General features: G+C 43.4%; 2 protein-coding genes across 2 annotated transcripts; both read right to left on the bottom strand.

The window, feature by feature from the left end:
• On the bottom strand, positions 1–15,357 carry SMIM11 (small integral membrane protein 11). The gene is made up of 4 exons (XM_060770372.2): positions 15,296–15,357; positions 6,091–6,155; positions 3,002–3,180; positions 1–181 (listed from the first exon to the last, which is right to left on the bottom strand). The coding sequence occupies exons 2-3, from the start codon at positions 6,109–6,111 to the stop codon at positions 3,016–3,018; spliced, it is 186 nt and encodes a 61-aa protein (XP_060626355.1). The 5' UTR covers positions 6,112–6,155; positions 15,296–15,357; the 3' UTR covers positions 1–181; positions 3,002–3,015.
• A 2,858-nt stretch (positions 15,358–18,215) lies between these two features.
• KCNE2 (potassium voltage-gated channel subfamily E regulatory subunit 2) lies at positions 18,216–18,665 on the bottom strand. The gene has a single exon (XM_060767123.2). The coding sequence runs from the start codon at positions 18,663–18,665 to the stop codon at positions 18,303–18,305; it is 363 nt and encodes a 120-aa protein (XP_060623106.2). The 3' UTR covers positions 18,216–18,302.
• Positions 18,666–19,722: the final 1,057 nt, after the last annotated feature.

The raw sequence follows: 19,722 nt of genomic DNA, 5'->3' as shown, positions 1-19,722 counted from the left end.
TTTTACAAAGGGAACTTTTATTGTATAAAGTGGTGACAAAATATTCTTCTTACTCATACAAATAATAATAATAATTCAATTTGGTTTAAATAATTGATTCTCTTGGAAACTTAATTTCTCTGGCACAGAAAAAAAGTCTTCAACTCTCCAAAGAAAGGAATCCAAGCAAGCTGCCAAATGCCTAAAAATGTGAACAGAAAACAAGACAGTTACATTTCCAGTAGCTGATAAAAATCGATCTTCCCATAGCCACACTAACTGAGGGATTCTAGGAGTGCAATCCAAATTCTATCAGAACCAGATTACTATGTTGCCCTTACTCTTCAGACTTAGAATAGTCATACTGGTGTGTTTAACTGTGGAATATCCAGGGTGGGAGAAAGAACTGTTGTCTGTTAGGGGCAAATGTGAATGTTGCTATTAGCCAACTTGATTAACATTGAATAGCCTTGCAACTTCAAAGGTTGAGGCTGATGAACCAACCTGGACACAGCATATTATTTGAGAACATAGAAATGCTGGACCACTCTAACAACCACCATGTTCAGACTACACAGAGAAGTCATTGAAATCCACAAGCATGTGGACAATTTCAACAGAAAGGAGGAAACCATGAAAATGAACAAAATCTGGCTACCAATATTTTAAAAAACCACTAAAATCAAGACAGTAAATAAAGAACAACTCAGAAAACAGGGAAATTCCAGACAGGAAACAATCAGGGCCAGCTAACATCTCCTAACAAAGGATTTCCCCAGGCAGGAAGCTGCCAGGCTTTGAAGCTGCAAGACTATTCAATGCTAATCACTTGCCTAGTTTCTGACAGACCTCACAACCTCTGAGGATGCCTGCCATAGATATGGGTGAAATGTCAGGAGAAAATGCTTCTGGAACATAGCCATACAACCTGGAAAGCTCACAGCAACTCAGTGATTCCGGCCATGAAAGCCTTTGACAACACAAATGAAGGACTGCTTGAGAAAGTAAGCAGCAGGAAGGCCATTATTACCATACAGAGCAGGGAAAGAGTCACAGCCTGATTTGTGGTAAGAGAAACTGGCATTGCTTGGCTGAACCTACGCTGATGTTAGAAAGGTTATCTTTGATTTAAAAAGCAATGAGAGATATTCTGCCCTTGGATGACAGAGCCTAAAACAGGTCCAGCACAGCAAGTATTCCTACATGCCATTTATTTGAACAAAATGCTGGACCAGGTCAGTGTGACAACTAAAATATATGTGCTTTCTGTTTTGTTTCTAAGATATTTTTAAAGTAGGCTAAATATTTTTTTTGGGTGTCCATGTTTCCATAGCAATCAGCAGAGTTTAAATATGGGGACTGTGGCCTCCAGAGAACTGCAGTGGCACAAACCTTACTAAATTAAAATATAGTTTAGGCCAAAAAGAAAAAAAGTTTGGAGGACCACAACCTCTGGGGATATTTATATCCCAAACCACAAATATTCAAAGAAACGTGTATAAATGTATTTTACCCAGGTAACACAAAGCATGGCTGCTTGATAATAAACAAAAAAAAAAGGGGGGGGGGATTTTAGCAGGGCCGTTTCTAAAATCACAACATTCCCATACAAAAAGAGAATATCTGGGCAGGAATCTTTTGAACAGAATATTTATGTGTGACAATCATATATGCAGGAGGAAAATTTGCAGCATTTGAATTTAATAATGTATGAAGTGTCCCTCATCTTAGTTACTTGCAGTCCTCTTGCAACTTTAGGATATGCATTATATATAATCTCCAAACTGTACAGGATATATGTCCATGTTATTTTATGCTGAAGGAGGTGAAAATGAAAACTTGGGCATTAGGAAGTTTGTTGCTCAGCCTTCCTAATGCCACAACCCCTTCATACAGTTCCTCATGTTGTTTTGACTCCCAACCATAACATTATTTTCATTGCTACTTCCTAACTGTAATTTTGCTACTGTTATGAATCGTAGTGTAAATATCTGATATGCAGGATGTATTTTCATTCACTGAACCAAATTTGGCACAAATACCTAACATGCCCGAATTTGAATAGTGGTGGGGTTGGGAGCATTGATTTTGTTGGGAGCATTTGATTCTGAACTCCACCAATGATTGAATTGAACCAAACTTGGGACACAGAACTCCCATGACCAACAGAAAATACTGGAAGGGATTGGTAAGCATTGACCTTGAGTTTTGGAGTTATAGTTTACCTATATCTAGAGAGTACTTGCAGACTCAAACAATGATAGATCTGGACCAAACTTAGCACGAATACTCAATATGCCCAAATGTGAACACTGGTGAAGTTTGGGGAAAATAGATTTTGGCATTTGGGAGTTGTAGTTGCTGGAATTTATACTTCACCTACAAGCAAAGAGCCCCTTGAATCCCAGCAATGATAGAATTGAGTCAAATTTCCCACACAGAACCCCCATGACCAACAAAAAATACTTAAGGGATTTGGGGGGAATTTGCAGTGATTTAGGGAAGATGTAGTTCACCTACCTCTGGAGAGCACTGTGTTCCTAAGACTATCAGAAATAAATGTTTTCTGGTGGTCATTGGTGATGCCTCTGACAGCCCCCTCGTGACCCCTTCCCCCAGGTGTCCCGACCTCCAGGTTGAGAAACGCTGCCATAAGGCATGACAACAGTGACAAGTGGGGTGTAATATAACCCCTATCTGCACACATGGAAAAAGTATGTCAATAACGTCACAACAGCACTACATCTGTAGGCCACAAACACCAATTGAGCACTTTGAGCTTGGCGGGGGGGGGGGAGGCATATGATTGGGCCATAATACCCCCATAAGTTGGGGTTCTACATTTATATAGTGCAGAGCTCATTCTAATATATAATAAATGCATAGAGATATATAATAAATGCAAAGTGCATGACCACAAAATCCTTTCAAGATCCTTTGGGTGCAAGGGCAGATTGTGTGTCCCTCTCCCATTCCCCTGAGGGGCAGTTCTAGATTCTCAAAAACATTTTTCAAACCATACCTTTGTAAAATCCTTCAGTTTTCTTTCTTGCCTGCTTTTTTCAGCCTTTCCTCCTCTTCTTTTTTCATTTTTTCTTCTAGCCTTTTCCTCTGGTATATTTTTACCCCAGCAAACGCTAAGCAAAGAATTAATGTTTTGGCAGCTAAAATGTACATCAGCAATGGAAAGTTTTCCAGCGCCTAAAACAAAAAAAACAAAACAAAAACAAAACAAAAACATACACACAAATATGTTCAGCCACTCTTGTAAAAACACAGCAACTACTACAGGCCTTGACTAGCATAGTAGAGATATATTTTATGGCAGGGTCAGTGATGTTGGCCATTGTACTCAAGAAATCTAAAGACAGCTACGAATTGAAAGGACAGCTATGAAGAAACTCGATAAGATGCTTGAGTATAAAGATACAATATACCTAAAGGCCATCCATTACAGAAAGACTGACTCAATAAAGGAAACTGTAACCCTAAATTTGCAAGATCTGTGCAGGGCTGTTAATCACAGGAACTACTGGAAATCTCTCATTCACAGCATCACCATAAATAAAATTGGACTTGATCACAGGGAACAACTACATCAATAAGAATGTTGCACATATTTTATCAGAAAGTCTTATTTGTGCTTTGCAAGCAGCAGGCTTATATTTATAACATTTCCTGATAGCTTTGGAGTCAGCTTCAGATATTCTAAAAATACTGAGTTTTTTTAATGCATCATACATTTGTCCCCTGAAAATCTGGATTTATATTTGGCACATCAACATTAAAGTCTTTAATTCAGTATATAGTAAACGGGGAGCAAGGGTATAAGCACTACCACACTGAAAACCACGAAGTAATATTACCTAAAACAAATCTGATATTCTATGAAAGCATGGAAAGATTATGTGGGTGTTGTTATCATTGCTGTTCTAAGGAGGTCAAGTCCAATTCAAACCCACATCTGTGTTCTTTGTTGGAAGACAGACTGAGGACCGCTTGTAATGTGAGTAGCTGGAATCAAGACTCATAACACTATGTAACACAATTTTTGTCCCTGGATTATAAATGCATACATTTCATTTCCTAATGGGTTCTATCATAAAAATATGAGGAAAGTTTATTACACTTGAAACACTTTGTTTTTGCGAGACATCCTGCAGCACGTTTTGCTATTATTTTTTAATATCCGCTAAAAGTCTCCCACCAATTCAGCATAGTTTGTGGCAGCCACAAAAACCGAGTTTCTGAAGTATAACAACTACTTTCAAAATAAGTATTGCACAATTAAACAGGGAATAACACACTTTCAAACCAGGGACACAACAATTTTCAAATTTTGTTAAAGGTAAAGGTTTTTCCTTGACATTAAGTCTAGCTGTGTCTGACTCTGGGAGGGAGGGAGGGCTTATCTCCATTTCTAAGCCGAAGAGCAAGAGCTGTCTATAGACACTTCCAAGGTCATGTGGCCAGCATGACTACATGGAGCACTATTACCTTCCTGCCGAAGTGGTACTTATTGATCTACTTGCATGTTTTCGAACTGCTAGGTTGGCAGAAACTGGGGCTAACAGTGGGAACTCACCCCACTCCCTGGATTCAAACCCCCAACCTTTCAGTCAACAAGTTCAGCAGCTCAGCGGTTTAACCCGCTGCACTACCGGGGATGCATCATGTTATTAGTATATTTGAAAGGCATGCACTTAAAAAAAACTGGTTACAATGTTGTATAGAAGCATGGCCTACAGATGTGGTTTGGGCTACAGCTCTCCTGGTGTAGCTGATAGGAGATAGGATACAATCAAGAAACAAGAACCTCTATTTTTGTTTATTTAGATGCATTTTTAAAAATCCCTAAACTGAAAAATAAGATTAATATTCTACACATTCTTTGACATCATCTATAACAGCAGCTTATTGTTAAGAAATCGTATGAATATGGAGTTTTTTCTTTGTAACAGCCATCCCCCTGCAATTCAAAAGATATCAAGTTTGTCCATTTAAGTAACAATGACAATTCTCTGCACAGCAAAAGCTATGATATGCTTATTAAAAACAGTGGGTTAATGGCAGAATTAGGAAAGCATGAGTTCAGGAAAAAGTATGAAAAATGAATCAAAGTCAAGCTAAAGCAGTGTTTCTCAATCTGGGGGTCGGGACTCCTGGGGGGTTGTGAGGGAGGGTGGCAGAGGGGTCGCCAAAGACCATCAGAAAACACAGTACTTTCTGTTGGTCATGGGAGTTGTGTGTGAAAGGTTTGGCCCAACTCTATTGTTGGTGGGGTTCAGAATGCTCTTTGATTGTAGGTGAACTATAAATCCCAGCAACTACAACTCCTGAACGTCAAGCTTTATTTTCCCCAAACTCCACCAGTGTTCACATTTGGGCATATTGAGTATTCGTGCCAAGTTTGATCCTGGTCCAGCATTGTTTGAGTACACAGAGCTCTCTGGATGTAAGTGAACTACAACTCCAAAACTCAAGGTCAATGCCCAACAAACCCTTCCAGTATTTTCTGTTGGTCATGGGAGTTCTGTGTGCTAAGTTTGGTCCAATTTCATTGTTGGTGGGATTCAGAATGCTCTTTGATTGTAGGTTAACTATAATTCCCAGCAACTAAAACTCCCATATGACAAAATCACACACACACACCCTCAAACCCCACCAGTATTCACATTTGGGTGTATGGGGTGTTTGTGCCAAATTTGGTCCAGTGAATGAAAACACATCCTGCATATCAGATATTTACATTACGATTCATAACAGTAGCAAAATTACAGTTATAAAGTAGCAACGAAAATAAAGTTATGGTTGGGGGTCACCACAACATGAAGAACTGTATTAAGGAGTCACAGCATTAGGAAGGTTGAGAACCACTATGTTAAAGCATGCACAAACAAAATCATAGTCTTACATGCACTACAAAAGGGTTCATGGACTGAAAAAAATTATCCAAATAACACAACACAAAAGACTTGTACAGCAATGGATTTGCACGGCTAATAACTTCTCTAATAGAAGCAGCCTTCCACAGAGAATATAGAAAACTATTCTAACTAATTGGCTTGGAAATGCACATGCAATGTTCTTACAAATGAAAAGCATCCTCACCTTCCAATTCAACAGCCACATCTTGATTCCGTGAAGAATGTCAAAAGTCTATATAACCTGATGCACTGAATAATGCAGGAAAAATTCAGACAAAATTAATTGGGTTTAAAAGCCACCTGAAAAATAACGATAGATTTAGGCAGGCTTCCTTTTATATGTAAGGAAGGTCTTTGAGGGGGAGAAGCACCTGACAAAAATAGCCAACCAATCTCTCTCAAGAAACAAATATTAACAAGCTTTGAATACTACAGCCCCTCAATGTTAAAATGAATGGGATGTAGTTTACAGCGCACTGCTTCTTAAGAGAGATACAGAACATTCACGAATGCTCCTCTAGTTTCTGAAACAGATTTGTTTTCCCACTGAGTGACAGGGACAGCAACCACTTGGAGTGTCACACACAGCAGAGAAGTGACTGGTTAGGGACAGGTGGCATGGCTTTATAGGGAAGCAGCTCTCCACTTTCACTTGATGTAAATTCTAGCAGCCAAGTACAGTACAGCTAAATACAACAAAGACACATCACTGGTTGTGTTGTGAACATATGCAGAGGAGAGAAACCAGCAAAGGCACCTGGTGATTTAAGCACAGTGTACTTTTCCCATTCAGTTTCAATCAGAGCATATTCATGCCAAACTTTAGCTGATTTAGGTCATGGCAAATTTTGGTATGGGAGACAACGTGATGTAGTAGTTTGAGCACTGGACTACGAATCTGGAAACTAGAGTTCAAGTGCCAGGAAATGAGCCCAGAAGGGCAGAAAAATGCCATAGAAACCCACTGGTGCCCCTTCCACACAGCTGAATAAAATCATAGAGTTGGAAGAGACATCATAGGCCATCCAGTTCAACCCCCTGCCAAGAAGCAGGAAAATCACATTCAAGCACCCCCAAAAGATGGCCATCCAGTCTCTGTTTAAAAGCCTCCAAAGAAGGAGCCTCCACCACACTCCGGGGCAGACAGTTTCACTGCTGAACAGCTCTTGCAGTTAGGAAGTTCTTCCTCTGTTCAGGTGGAATCTCCTTTCCTGTAGTTTCAAAATCCCACATTATCTGCTTTGAACTGGAATATATGGCAGTGTGGACTCAGATAACCCAGTTCAAAGCAGATATTGTGGGATTTTCTGCCTTGATATTCTCAATTATATGGCTGTGTGGAAGGGCCTTGGGTGAACCTGGACAAGTCTCACTCTGTCAGCCTCAGAGAGAGAAAAAGACAACTCTTGCAAAAACAAAAAATGCTGTGTCACCATAAGTCAGAAACAATATTAAGGTGCACACAACAACAACAACAACAACAATGGTTTTTGGTCAGTTGGACACTTTTGCCGTATATTTGAAATCAGAGAGCCAGCAAATTATATGGGGGGAAATATTCAGTACAGGAAAATATATTGGAATGTGGAGAAAGGCTAAATCACAATGTCCCAATGGAGCGGTGGATACCCTTCTTTCTTTTCACAGACCACATTCCCTGAAAGCAGTGGTTCCCTGCCCTCCTTCATTCAGAGTGCCAATTCCAGAATCATAAGGAGTTTTTAAAAACTTGATCTGGAGTTTGCTGGCAGATGACATATCAATCTTGACAGACAACTAACCACTTTAAGAAGAGTCACAAAATTAGGCTGAAGATGACATGCCACTGTAGGTCTCCAGAGCCTCCTTCTCCTGAGCAAACGAATACAGAAACAGCCCACGGGAGCCAGTGACTTCTGTGTCAGTGGACTGTGCAATCTGTGCCAGGTTTGCTTCTGAACCTATAAGGAACTATCCAAAGTGCTGAACTTATTTTCAGGATTGTTGTCCTGTGATTTCAAGGCATTTACAATTTATGGAGACTACAAAGCAAATATTTCATAGGTTCCATAGATTGCATGAGTCCTTCAAAGTGCAGACCAAAACTCAAAAGTGGATACCACCGCCCGTGCCATGGGAGCCACCGGCTATCACTGCGAAGAGCAGAGAATTAACTATGTGGAATCACATCATTGATACTGGGGGGAGGGGCATGTTTAATATCAGAATCAAGTCTATCTTCGATTTCAACACTAAGCAAATAAATGCATTGATTCCAAAGAAAGGGGAGCTTCAAATAAAATGTAAGGGGACCAAGTCACTTGTCAACACAGAGAAAGGGCCAGAGAGATAATTTACATCAGTGCTCCTCAAAGTGGAAGTCCCTGGAATTGTGCTGACTCTTGAGCTATAAGTTTATAGTCCCTAGCAAATTAAAATGGAACAATTTTAGCCAATAGTTACGAATCAAGTCCCAGTCACTGGCACATTGGAGGAAAATAATTTTCAGCCCCCCATATCAAACAATATAGAAAGCACTGATTTACATAAATTTAGCATAAATATGCTAGTTCAAATACAGATAAGGAAGTTGCACATTTGATTATGCTAAGCTGATGCTAGTTCAAAGGCAGATAAGTAAGTTGCACATTTGAATATTCCTACAAATAATAAAAGGCTTGGTGTGGAAAACTAGTATATTAAGGGAAAGCTTGTCTTTCAAACCATTCTCCTTGAATAGTATGGAATACTCCACACAATGATTTGAAGGTTAAGCTCTCTCTGGAAAACACTATTATCATACAAGCAGACCAAGTTTCATATTTGTTTTTGAATTCTCTCACACACAAAATCGGATAAAGTCCAGATATGAGAGAACTATTTGCCCTTGTGGTCTGCTGTTCTATAACTGCAATGCCTTTTTCAACCAAAACATGAGAAATATAGTTCCACTTTAACACTAGGATTTATTCGATTGCCTATTGAATCATACAGAAAATACTAAATGGCTTCAGTCATTTAAATTGGTTGCATACAGATTCCAGATGAGTAAATCAGGAAGTATGCCGCCTCCAAGGTTTCGCAGTCATCTAAATCCTGAAGTTGCAAAAACTAGCAATAAACACAATGTTATCTGAAAGCTGGGTCATGAAAACTTTTATAGGGATCCATACCAGAAGTGATAGAGAACATAGTATTTACGATGCTATTCTCTGGCCAGCCACAGCCATGGGAATTTTTCTTATGCTGCTTAGAGATTATAACTACTGCTTGTGTGCTGTTTACAATAGTGAACTTTCAACAGGAACTAACAATTACCTAGGAGAGCCCTGCAATTGTTCACTTTCCCATTTCTCAGAGGCATGTTGCAACTAGCCCCTGAATCAGCAGCTAAAGTGGCACACAAGTATTATAGAAATATACCCAAATTCATGAAGCAGACTTTTTAAAAAGGTGCTTTTTTCAGAATTTTTGTTAATTGAGCAGAATAGATCCCCTCTTACAATGCTCAACACATGTTCCATGATAAAAATAAGAAAGAACCGCACACCCACTTGAATATAAATGTATTCAGTTTAGAATTAGCTGTCACTGGTTCATACTAACAGTTAGGTTGTTGTTGCATCCCCTCAAGTTGTTTCCAACATATGCAAACCCTAATGCAACCTGAAGACACAGGTTCACAGCTTATTTATTTATTTCAAACATTTCTATCCCATCCTTCTCAACCCCCGAGGGGGGACTCAGGGCGGCTTACAAATGGCAGCCATTAGATGCCAACAACAACATCAATCACATTACAAACAAATTGACAATTAAGTAAACAACAAAATTACAAATATACATTAAAATATTAAAATTATACGTTAAAATTGAAACACAGCCAGGCCCAAATCACAAATCCAAAGCTTGGGGGTGATCCTGGATTCATCACTGACCCTGGAGCCTCAGGTATCGGCGGTAGGTAGGAGTGCCTTTGCACAATTAAAACTTGTGCGCCAGCTGCACCCATACCTTAAGACACCAAACCTGGCCATGGTAGTACTTGCCTTAGTAATATCTCGTTTGGACTACTGCAATGCGCTCTATGTGGGGCTACCTTTAAATAGTGCTCGGAAGCTTCAGCTGGTACAGAAAACAGCAGTACTGTACAGGAGAGAATAACTCCCATGTTATGGCAGCTCCACTGGCTTCCAGTTTGCTATTGGGTGAAATTTAAAGTGCTGTTTGTTACCTTCAAATTAAACACTGTGAAAGCCATCCACTGCATGGCTATCAGCCTCCTCCCGGTAGACTCAAATCAAGGAAAAGTTTCATGAGAACCACCACTCCTCTTAATGTTCCCCTAGCAACAGCAAGGGTATTTCCTTCTCCAGAAGGAAATTAATTGGTTGCTTGATTATCATGGGCCCCATTTGCATTGCCATATATTGCAGTTGGGAACTGCATTGTATGGTCAGTGTAGACTCATGTTCAATGAGGTTAAACTGTATTATATTATATAACACAGTTCCAAACATCATTATATGGCAGTGTAGATGAGGCCACAGTTGTTGGGGGGCTTTGTTTCCCTCTGAGGCTGAGTGTGTGTAATTTGTTCACAATCATCCAGTGAGTTTCCATGCCTGTGCGGGGATTCAATCTCAACACTCAAAACTACTGAGGGCCCATCTACACTGCCATATAATCCAGTTTCTGATCCAAGATTATCTGCTTTGAACTGAATTATATGGAAGTATGGACTCATATGATATAACCCTGTTCAAAGCAGATAATCTGGATTCAGAAACTGAATTATATGACAGTGTAGATCCAGCCTGGATTATATGGCAGTGTAGACTCATATAATCCTGTTCAAAGCAGATAATCTGGATTCAGAAACTGGGTTATATGACTGTGTAGATCCAGCCTGGCTCTCCTGCCTGCACATATTCGGGAATAAGCACCCTAAACTTTGCAGTGCTGACTTCAGAGTATACAAACACAAAGAAACATTGTACATCTAGCATGTTCACAGTGCAATCTACTTATACTTTGGAGTCAAAAGGATGCTCTATACAGGATAGAGACCATTTCTGATTAAGCTCTTATTGTTGTTCCGTGCCTTCAAGTCATTTGTGGTTCGTATTGATCTTACCAACATGTGGCTTCCTTGGCAAGATCTGTTCAGAGGGGGGGTTGCCACTGCCATTACCTTCCTCTGAAGTTGAGAGAGCGTGACTTTTCCAAGATCACACAGAGATGGCCAAGCAGGGATTCAAATCCTGGTCTGCCAGAATCCAAGTCCAACATTATGCTGGGTTTGAATTTATCACCGAGGGTGCATCTACACTGCAGAATTAATGCAGTTTGAGACAACTTTAACTGTCATGGCTCAATGCTATGGAATCCTGAGATCTGTAATTTGATGAGACACCAGCACTCTTTGGCAGAGAAAGCTAAAGACCTTGTACAGCTACAACTCCCAAGATTCCATTGCCATGGCAGTTAAAGTGGTGTCAATCTGTATTAATTCTGCAGTGTAGATGCATCCCAAGGAACCACCGTTTCCTCGGATCGCACTGCCAAATATCTAATTATGTAGCAAACAGAATAAATGATAATTTCACTCTTCCACCTTTACTGTGCAGTTTGCAAACGCACCCAGAGAACAGATAATAGGAACTGTAATCCAATTCAGTAATATGCACTGGAGGCAATTAACAATTATTGTAGGTTTAAAACAATTATACTGTGCAAATAATAATACTCTGAAATCAACTGCTTTACTCAGCTCCAGGGCCGGCCCTAGGTAATTTTCAATGGTAAGCAAACATTATTTTGGCGCCCCCCCCCCCAAAAAAAAACCAATCACTGAAAAAAAAAAGGTAGAGGTGAATAAAGAGTTACCTTAAAGAAGAGAGTGGCACAGAGCAGCAGCAGCAGCGAGGATGCCCCTCTTCTCCTCCAGGGTCTTCCTCCTCCTCCTCTCCATTTGGAGGTGTCTAAACGGAGAGGGGGAGGAAGAAGAGTCCAGAGGAGAAGGAGATGGCCAAGCCTCGCTGCTGCTGCAGCCGGACGCTCCTCTTCTCACCCCCTTCGAGGCGAGGCCTCGAAGGGGGCGAGAAGAGAGTGGCACAGAAGCAGCAGCAGCGAGGATGCCCCTCTTCTCCTCCAGGGTCTTCCTCCTCCTCCTCTCCATTTGGAGGCGTCTAAACGGAGAGGGGGAGGAAGAAGAGTCCAGAGGAGAAGGAGATGGCCAAGCCTCGCTGCTGCTGCAGCCGGACGCTCCTCTTCTCACCCCCTTCGAGGCGAGGCCTCGAAGGGGGCGAGAAGAGAGTGGCACAGAAGCAGCAGCAGCGAGGATGCCCCTCTTCTCCTCCAAGGTCTTCCTCCTCCTCCTCTCCATTTGGAGGTGTCTAAACGGAGAGGGGGAGGAAGAAGAGTCCAGAGGAGAAGGAGATGGCCAAGCCTCGCTGCTGCTGCAGCGGGACGCTCCTCTTCTCACCCCCTTCGAGGCGAGGCCTCGAAGGGGGCGAGAAGAGAGTGGCACAGAAGCAGCAGCAGCGAGGATGCCCCTCTTCTCCTCCAGGGTCTTCCTCCTCCTCCTCTCCATTTGGAGGCGTCTAAACGGAGAGGGGGAGGAAGAAGAGTCCAGAGGAGAAGGAGATGGCCAAGCCTCGCTGCTGCTGCAGCCGGACGCTCCTCTTCTCACCCCCTTCGAGGCGAGGCCTCGAAGGGGGCGAGAAGAGAGTGGCACAGAAGCAGCAGCAGCGAGGATGCCCCTCTTCTCCTCCAGGGTCTTCCTCCTCCTCCTCTCCATTTGGAGGCGTCTAAACGGAGAGGGGGAGGAAGAAGAGTCCAGAGGAGAAGGAGATGGCCAAGCCTCGCTGCTGCTGCAGCCGGACGCTCCTCTTCTCACCCCCTTCGAGGCGAGGCCTCGAAGGGGGCGAGAAGAGAGTGGCACAGAAGCAGCAGCAGCGAGGATGCCCCTCTTCTCCTCCAGGGTCTTCCTCCTCCTCCACTCCATTTGGAGGCGTCTAAACGGAGAGGGGGAGGAAGAAGAGTCCAGAGGAGAAGGAGATGGCCAAGCCTCGCTGCTGCTGCAGCGGGACGCTCCTCTTCTCACCCCCTTCGAGGCGAGGCCTCGAAGGGGGCGAGAAGAGAGTGGCACAGAAGCAGCAGCAGCGAGGATGCCCCTCTTCTCCTCCAGGGTCTTCCTCCTCCTCCTCTCCATTTGGAGGCGTCTAAACGGAGAGGGGGAGGAAGAAGAGTCCAGAGGAGAAGGAGATGGCCAAGCCTCGCTGCTGCTGCAGCGGGACGCTCCTCTTCTCACCCCCTTCGAGGCGAGGCCTCGAAGGGGGCGAGAAGAGAGTGGCACAGAAGCAGCAGCAGCGAGGATGCCCCTCTTCTCCTCCAGGGTCTTCCTCCTCCTCCTCTCCATTTGGAGGCGTCTAAACGGAGAGGGGGAGGAAGAAGAGTCCAGAGGAGAAGGAGATGGCCAAGCCTCGCTGCTGCTGCAGCCGGACGCTCCTCTTCTCACCCCCTTCGAGGCGAGGCCTCGAAGGGGGCGAGAAGAGAGTGGCACAGAAGCAGCAGCAGCGAGGATGCCCCTCTTCTCCTCCAGGGTCTTCCTCCTCCTCCTCTCCATTTGGAGGCGTCTAAACGGAGAGGGGGAGGAAGAAGAGTCCAGAGGAGAAGGAGATGGCCAAGCCTCGCTGCTGCTGCAGCCGGACGCTCCTCTTCTCACCCCCTTCGAGGCGAGGCCTCGAAGGGGGCGAGAAGAGAGTGGCACAGAAGCAGCAGCAGCGAGGATGCCCCTCTTCTCCTCCAGGGTCTTCCTCCTCCTCCTCTCCATTTGGAGGCGTCTAAACGGAGAGGGGGAGGAAGAAGAGTCCAGAGGAGAAGGAGATGGCCAAGCCTCGCTGCTGCTGCAGCCGGACGCTCCTCTTCTCACCCCCTTCGAGGCGAGGCCTCGAAGGGGGCGAGAAGAGAGTGGCACAGAAGCAGCAGCAGCGAGGATGCCCCTCTTCTCCTCCAGGGTCTTCCTCCTCCTCCTCTCCATTTGGAGGCGTCTAAACGGAGAGGGGGAGGAAGAAGAGTCCAGAGGAGAAGGAGATGGCCAAGCCTCGCTGCTGCTGCAGCCGGACGCTCCTCTTCTCACCCCCTTCGAGGCGAGGCCTCGAAGGGGGCGAGAAGAGAGTGGCACAGAAGCAGCAGCAGCGAGGATGCCCCTCTTCTCCTCCAGGGTCTTCCTCCTCCTCCTCTCCATTTGGAGGCGTCTAAACGGAGAGGGGGAGGAAGAAGAGTCCAGAGGAGAAGGAGATGGCCAAGCCTCGCTGCTGCTGCAGCCGGACGCTCCTCTTCTCACCCCCTTCGAGGCGAGGCCTCGAAGGGGGCGAGAAGAGAGTGGCACAGAAGCAGCAGCAGCGAGGATGCCCCTCTTCTCCTCCAGGGTCTTCCTCCTCCTCCTCTCCATTTGGAGGCGTCTAAACGGAGAGGGGGAGGAAGAAGAGTCCAGAGGAGAAGGAGATGGCCAAGCCTCGCTGCTGCTGCAGCCGGACGCTCCTCTTCTCACCCCCTTCGAGGCGAGGCCTCGAAGGGGGCGAGAAGAGAGTGGCACAGAAGCAGCAGCAGCGAGGATGCCCCTCTTCTCCTCCAGGGTCTTCCTCCTCCTCCTCTCCATTTGGAGGCGTCTAAACGGAGAGGGGGAGGAAGAAGAGTCCAGAGGAGAAGGAGATGGCCAAGCCTCGCTGCTGCTGCAGCCGGACGCTCCTCTTCTCACCCCCTTCGAGGCGAGGCCTCGAAGGGGGCGAGAAGAGAGTGGCACAGAAGCAGCAGCAGCGAGGATGCCCCTCTTCTCCTCCAGGGTCTTCCTCCTCCTCCTCTCCATTTGGAGGCGTCTAAACGGAGAGGGGGAGGAAGAAGAGCCCAGAGGAGAAGGAGATGGCCAAGCCTCGCTACTGCCCCACACTCCTCTCGCCACTCTACAAGGTGCACGGGGCATGAGGGGAGGGAAAGGCATGCACCTTTCTCTTCTCCCTCGCACGCCTTTCCTGCCTCTGCCGCTAGGAAAGGCACATGCAGGGCGAGAGGGGAAGGACAGAGGCGCGCGCCTTTCCCTTCCCCCTTGCCGCATGCGCGGCTTTTCTGCTTCCTCCCGCTGCTGCCCCCACCGGCGCTGCTCATGGGACGAGGCCCAATTGGAGGGAGGGGCATTTAAGGAGGCGCGTGAGCGCCCCTGGGACAAACAAAGTATTCCGCGGTCGCTTACTTCGCGTAATGGAAAAGCCGCCCCTGCTCAGCTCCAAATACAGAAAGTAAAGACCATAGCCTTGCAGTTTGCCATTAACACTGTCCGTTATTTATCTTTCGTTTTTGGAAGCAATCCTTACAATGGCATGCGTTTCCTGGTTCAAAAGCTACCATACCTTTCAGCAAGAAGCCACGAAAACGGATTGGAAGGGCTACAAACTACAATTCCCAGAGTCCTTTGTGCTTTAAATGCCTGCATTGGCCATGACGTCACCTACAAGAAGGAAAGCTATTAACCCTTTCAGCGCTAGGAAGGAAATAAACTTCAGTGCTCACAAATCATGTCTATTATTCTATACTACATAGCATATTATTATTATTATTATTATTATTATTATTATTATTACACAGCAAACGAGAAATATATGCTGGATTTTTATTATCATTATTATTATTATTATTATCATCATCATTATTATTAGCCATCCCCTGCCACACGTTGCTGTGGCTCACATGGGGGTTCTGTGTAGGAGGTTTGGGCCAGTTCTATTGTTGGTGGGGTTCAGAATGCTCTGTGATTGTAGGTGAACTATAAATCCCAGCAACTACAACTCCCAAATGTCAAGGTCTATTTCCCCCAAACTCCACCAGTGTTTACATTTGGGCATATTGAGTATTCATGCCAAGTTTGGTCCAGATCCATCATTGTTTGAGTCCACAGTGTTCTCTGGATGTAGGTGAACTATAACTCCAAAACTCAAAGTCAATGCCCATTAAATCCTTCTAGTGTTTTCTGTTGGTTAAGGGAGTCCTGTGTGCCAAGTTTGGTTCAATTCCATCGTTGGTGGAGTTCAGAATGCTTTTTGATTGTAAGTGAAGTATAAATCCCAGCAACTACAACTCCCAAATGACAAAATCAATTTTTTTTAGTGAAGGGCCTACATTGGGTTGTTAGGTGTCTTGTGTCCAAATTTAGTGTCAATTCGTCCAGCGGTTTTTGAGTTATGCTAATCCCACAAACGAACATTACATTTTTATTTATATAGATGATGATGATGATGATGATGATGATGATGATGATGATGATTTGAAACACAACAAGATGAGTCCACAGCAGACAAGATCACTCTGCTGGCTGTTGTACTGGATCAGACACCCATTATCAAATTGCAGTAATTGATTGGAAAAGCACTAACAAGATCAGCAAGAAGAGATGGTTGCATTTAAACGGAAATCATAGTGGTTTGAGTACTGAACTTATTTATTTATTTATTTATTTATGGCACTTTTATCCCACCCTTTTCAGCCCGAAGGTGACTCAGGGCAGCGTATAAACGGGCAACAATTAGATGCCACAACATACATACATACATACATACATACATACATCAGTTAAAAGCAGTTAAATCACATAATAAAATCCATATAAAAACCATTAAAGCTATAATAATCAATATCTTCCAGTTCAACACCTTGAACTAAGACTCTGAAGGGTTTGAATTCCGGCTTGGACATGGAAACCCTTTGGCAAGTTACACTCTGTCTCAGAGGAAGGCAAAAGCAATCTGAATAAATCTTGTCAAGAAAACCTCATAAAAATGGTAAATTACTTAAAGATACACAACAACAATAAGAGCTTATTCACAAATGAGTTCTACCTCGTAATCTTACATGGAGTAAGATTAAAGAAGACCTAACACCTCTTTTATAGTGAGAACATCAAAGTTGATAAAAAAGAATATATTTATTTAAATCATTTTTATTATTTCAGGTTTCAATCAAATTTCATTATGACGGTGGGCTGTTTAAAGAGTTGGTGACATTGGCAGAGTAGTTCATTTCTTCTTCTCTTTTGCACAGGCAGTTATTTCTAGAGGCCGCCTGTAGAGAAAGGGATGACTCAGTGCCAGCTCAGTAAAGCAGCAGCATGTAGAAAAGATGATGTCCATCACATTAGTTTTTTCGTCCTCTTCTGCCCACAAGTTAGATGAAGATGGACAAGGAATTTGAGAAAGTTCCTTTAGATAACTCTTATGACAGCCACCTACGTCTCCTAGTAAAGCAGAAGAAGTATCTGTAGCACTCTGTACTCAGTTATCGACCCTTAGACATATTTTCAAGAGAGCTACTGTATGTAGCTTTAAAATGCAAATCAGTTCTTGCAATTTAATATAGTTATATAGATTTCAAAACCCTTGCTTGGTAGTATTTATACTACTGTATTTTCAGGTGTATAAGATGACTGGGAGTATAAGACAACCCCTAACTTTTCCAGTTAGGGGTATACTCGCCATATAAGACTACCCCTCTTCCAACGCACACCAAATAAAAAAATTAAAACATCAGATTTGATTTTAATATGGTAAATTTCCTGTTACCATACCTTCTTCTCTGCCTCTCAGATCCTGCACATGTGCACCTGCGCCCCTTCACTGCAGTCCTCAGGAGTGAGATCTGATAGACAGAGAAGGAGGCACAGTAATAGGATACAAGGGTGGTCCAGACAGGTGAAAGAGGCATGTTTCTCTGGGCACAGTGCCGCTCTATCTCTTTTCTCTATACCCCGGGCTAGCTCCGCCCTTCACTTACACCTTACCAGTGAGGTGCCCCCTCACCTCGTCATCGGGACCACATTAAGTCACTTCTTTCCACGAATCCTGGTGAGTGGGTTTTCTTCTACCATACTTATACAGCGCCACCTTTGCTGCTTTCATACGGTTGCCGCATATGGTGGGGATGCAGCCATGGCCATTTTTGAGTTCCCCCCACCATATGAGACGACCGCAGATTCTCCAGTCCAGCTCAGATGTTTCAGCGCCCACCCTATAAGATGACACCTGGCATATAAGATGACCCCTGACTTTTGAGAAGATTTTCCTGGGTTAAAAAGTAGTCTTATACACCAGAAAATTCAGTATATCAGGGAAGAACCACATCCTCAGAAATCTCTGCCTCTTCCTCCATTTCTACTTTAAGACTCTAACCGTGGCAAGATCATGAGTCTTCAAAATCAAGGTAGTCTCTCTCCATCTGCCATCTTACTCCTTTCTACCTGAATGTTGAAACTTCTGGAGATCTTGAAAGCTTGCCCCACAATTTTGTGCAAATTTAGATTTAGAATTATGCCTGTACTTCTTCATTCAGATTCTAGTGATTTCTTCCACAGATCAAGTAGATCTGGGGCTAAACTTTGTCTTTTGCCCCAGTATTTTCATGGATGGTGGCTTTAAGGTCATCTTGAAGTGGAATGGGAATTTTGATCTTTTCACCCCAGTCATCAACGATGTATTGGTGATATGGATCGTTGGAGTGCTCTTGCCTCTTTGATTTCACGGTGCTCACTAGGATGGCCACAACAATGAAGGAGAAGATGCCAATCATCACCATGAGATACATAATGACATAGTCTAGATTTTCAACGTCAAGTCTAGCTTGCAACTTGTCTTCTTCAATTGTGTCGTTTCTGCGCCAATTGTTCATGTACTTGATGAAGGTCTTCTTAAAAGCATCTTCCAGAGCCAAGGTGAAGTTCTCTAAAGCAGCCATAGTCAATGCACTGTCATGATAAAGAAAAATATATCAGTTATCAGTATCACAAAACCATCAATGTCAAATTATTTGGAGAGATGGCATATGAAATTTGTTTACTATACAAGGAAACAAAGAAACAACATTATAAGTGTAGCTAATGTGAGACTTGTAGATAGAAATGCAGTGAAGGTCTTACTACAGTTACCGCAATGTCTGTTCTTTATAATCAGTGTATTTTAGCAACAGAAAAAAATAGCTACATTACACGAGATTTTGACAGACAGATGTCCACAGATCTCACCAACATTAGAAAATGCAGTTGTGATGAGGAAGCCTAAGGCTAAAATATAGTGTGAAAGGCAGAGACAGGCATATTTAGATAATCCCATGTCATATTCAACAGTTAGGAATGAAATAGGAGGGTAGTTTAATTGACTCATGGGATCAGTATGACTCAACACAACCTCAGAAGATGAGCCACCTACAGAATAAAATGTATAATATATAGGAATAGAAAAGGAGACAAAAACATATGCAGTGGAAAGGGTAACTGATGAGCAAGATTTTCCTGTAATATTTCACTTGACTCCTTGAATGTGGTGCTAAAAACATGAGCTAATGTAGGCATAACACAACTAGTTAAATCCACTGACAAAGAAGATCCTTTTTACATAGCCTGCCCAGCCACTTTTTTCCTCACCTGTTTAACTGAAAGATTTTAAGCAGCTTAAGCATTGGGAGTATGGTAAAGGAGGGCTGGAGAAATTGTGTCTGCAGCAAACAATGCAATAAAGCTACATGTGGGAAAACAGGATTGTACTCTAGCCAGTCCTACTGTTATCACCTCCCCCAATATGTTAAAAAGATAAAGTATACATCTTTAAATTTGACCACCAAAAAGGGATTGATGAGGAAAGTTATGGGGGGAAACATCACCAGATGTATTTTGGAAGAAACTTTCATGTGGGCTCTAGAAGGTTGGGGCTGTTTTTGTTTACTTATGCAAAGTTTGCTTGTTTCATTTTAAGTAAAGGTAAAGGTTTCCCCTGACATTGCCAGCATTGTCTGATGA

Source organism: Anolis sagrei, chromosome 3 (genome assembly GCF_037176765.1).
Source record: "Anolis sagrei isolate rAnoSag1 chromosome 3, rAnoSag1.mat, whole genome shotgun sequence".
Lineage (NCBI taxonomy): Eukaryota > Metazoa > Chordata > Lepidosauria > Squamata > Dactyloidae > Anolis > Anolis sagrei.
Note: the sequence above shows the minus strand (reverse complement) of the source record. Positions and strands in the feature narration are given on the sequence as shown.

Coding starts and splice junctions, on each gene's coding strand:
- SMIM11 (XM_060770372.2), bottom strand. CDS start 6,111: ATGTGGCTGTTGAATTGGAAG. Junction 3,181..6,090: donor TGTGGCTGTTGAATTGGAAG/GTGAGGATGCTT, acceptor TTTTTGTTTTAG/GCGCTGGAAAACTTTCCATT.
- KCNE2 (XM_060767123.2), bottom strand. CDS start 18,665: ATGGCTGCTTTAGAGAACTTCACCTTGGCTCTGGAAGATGCTTTTAAG.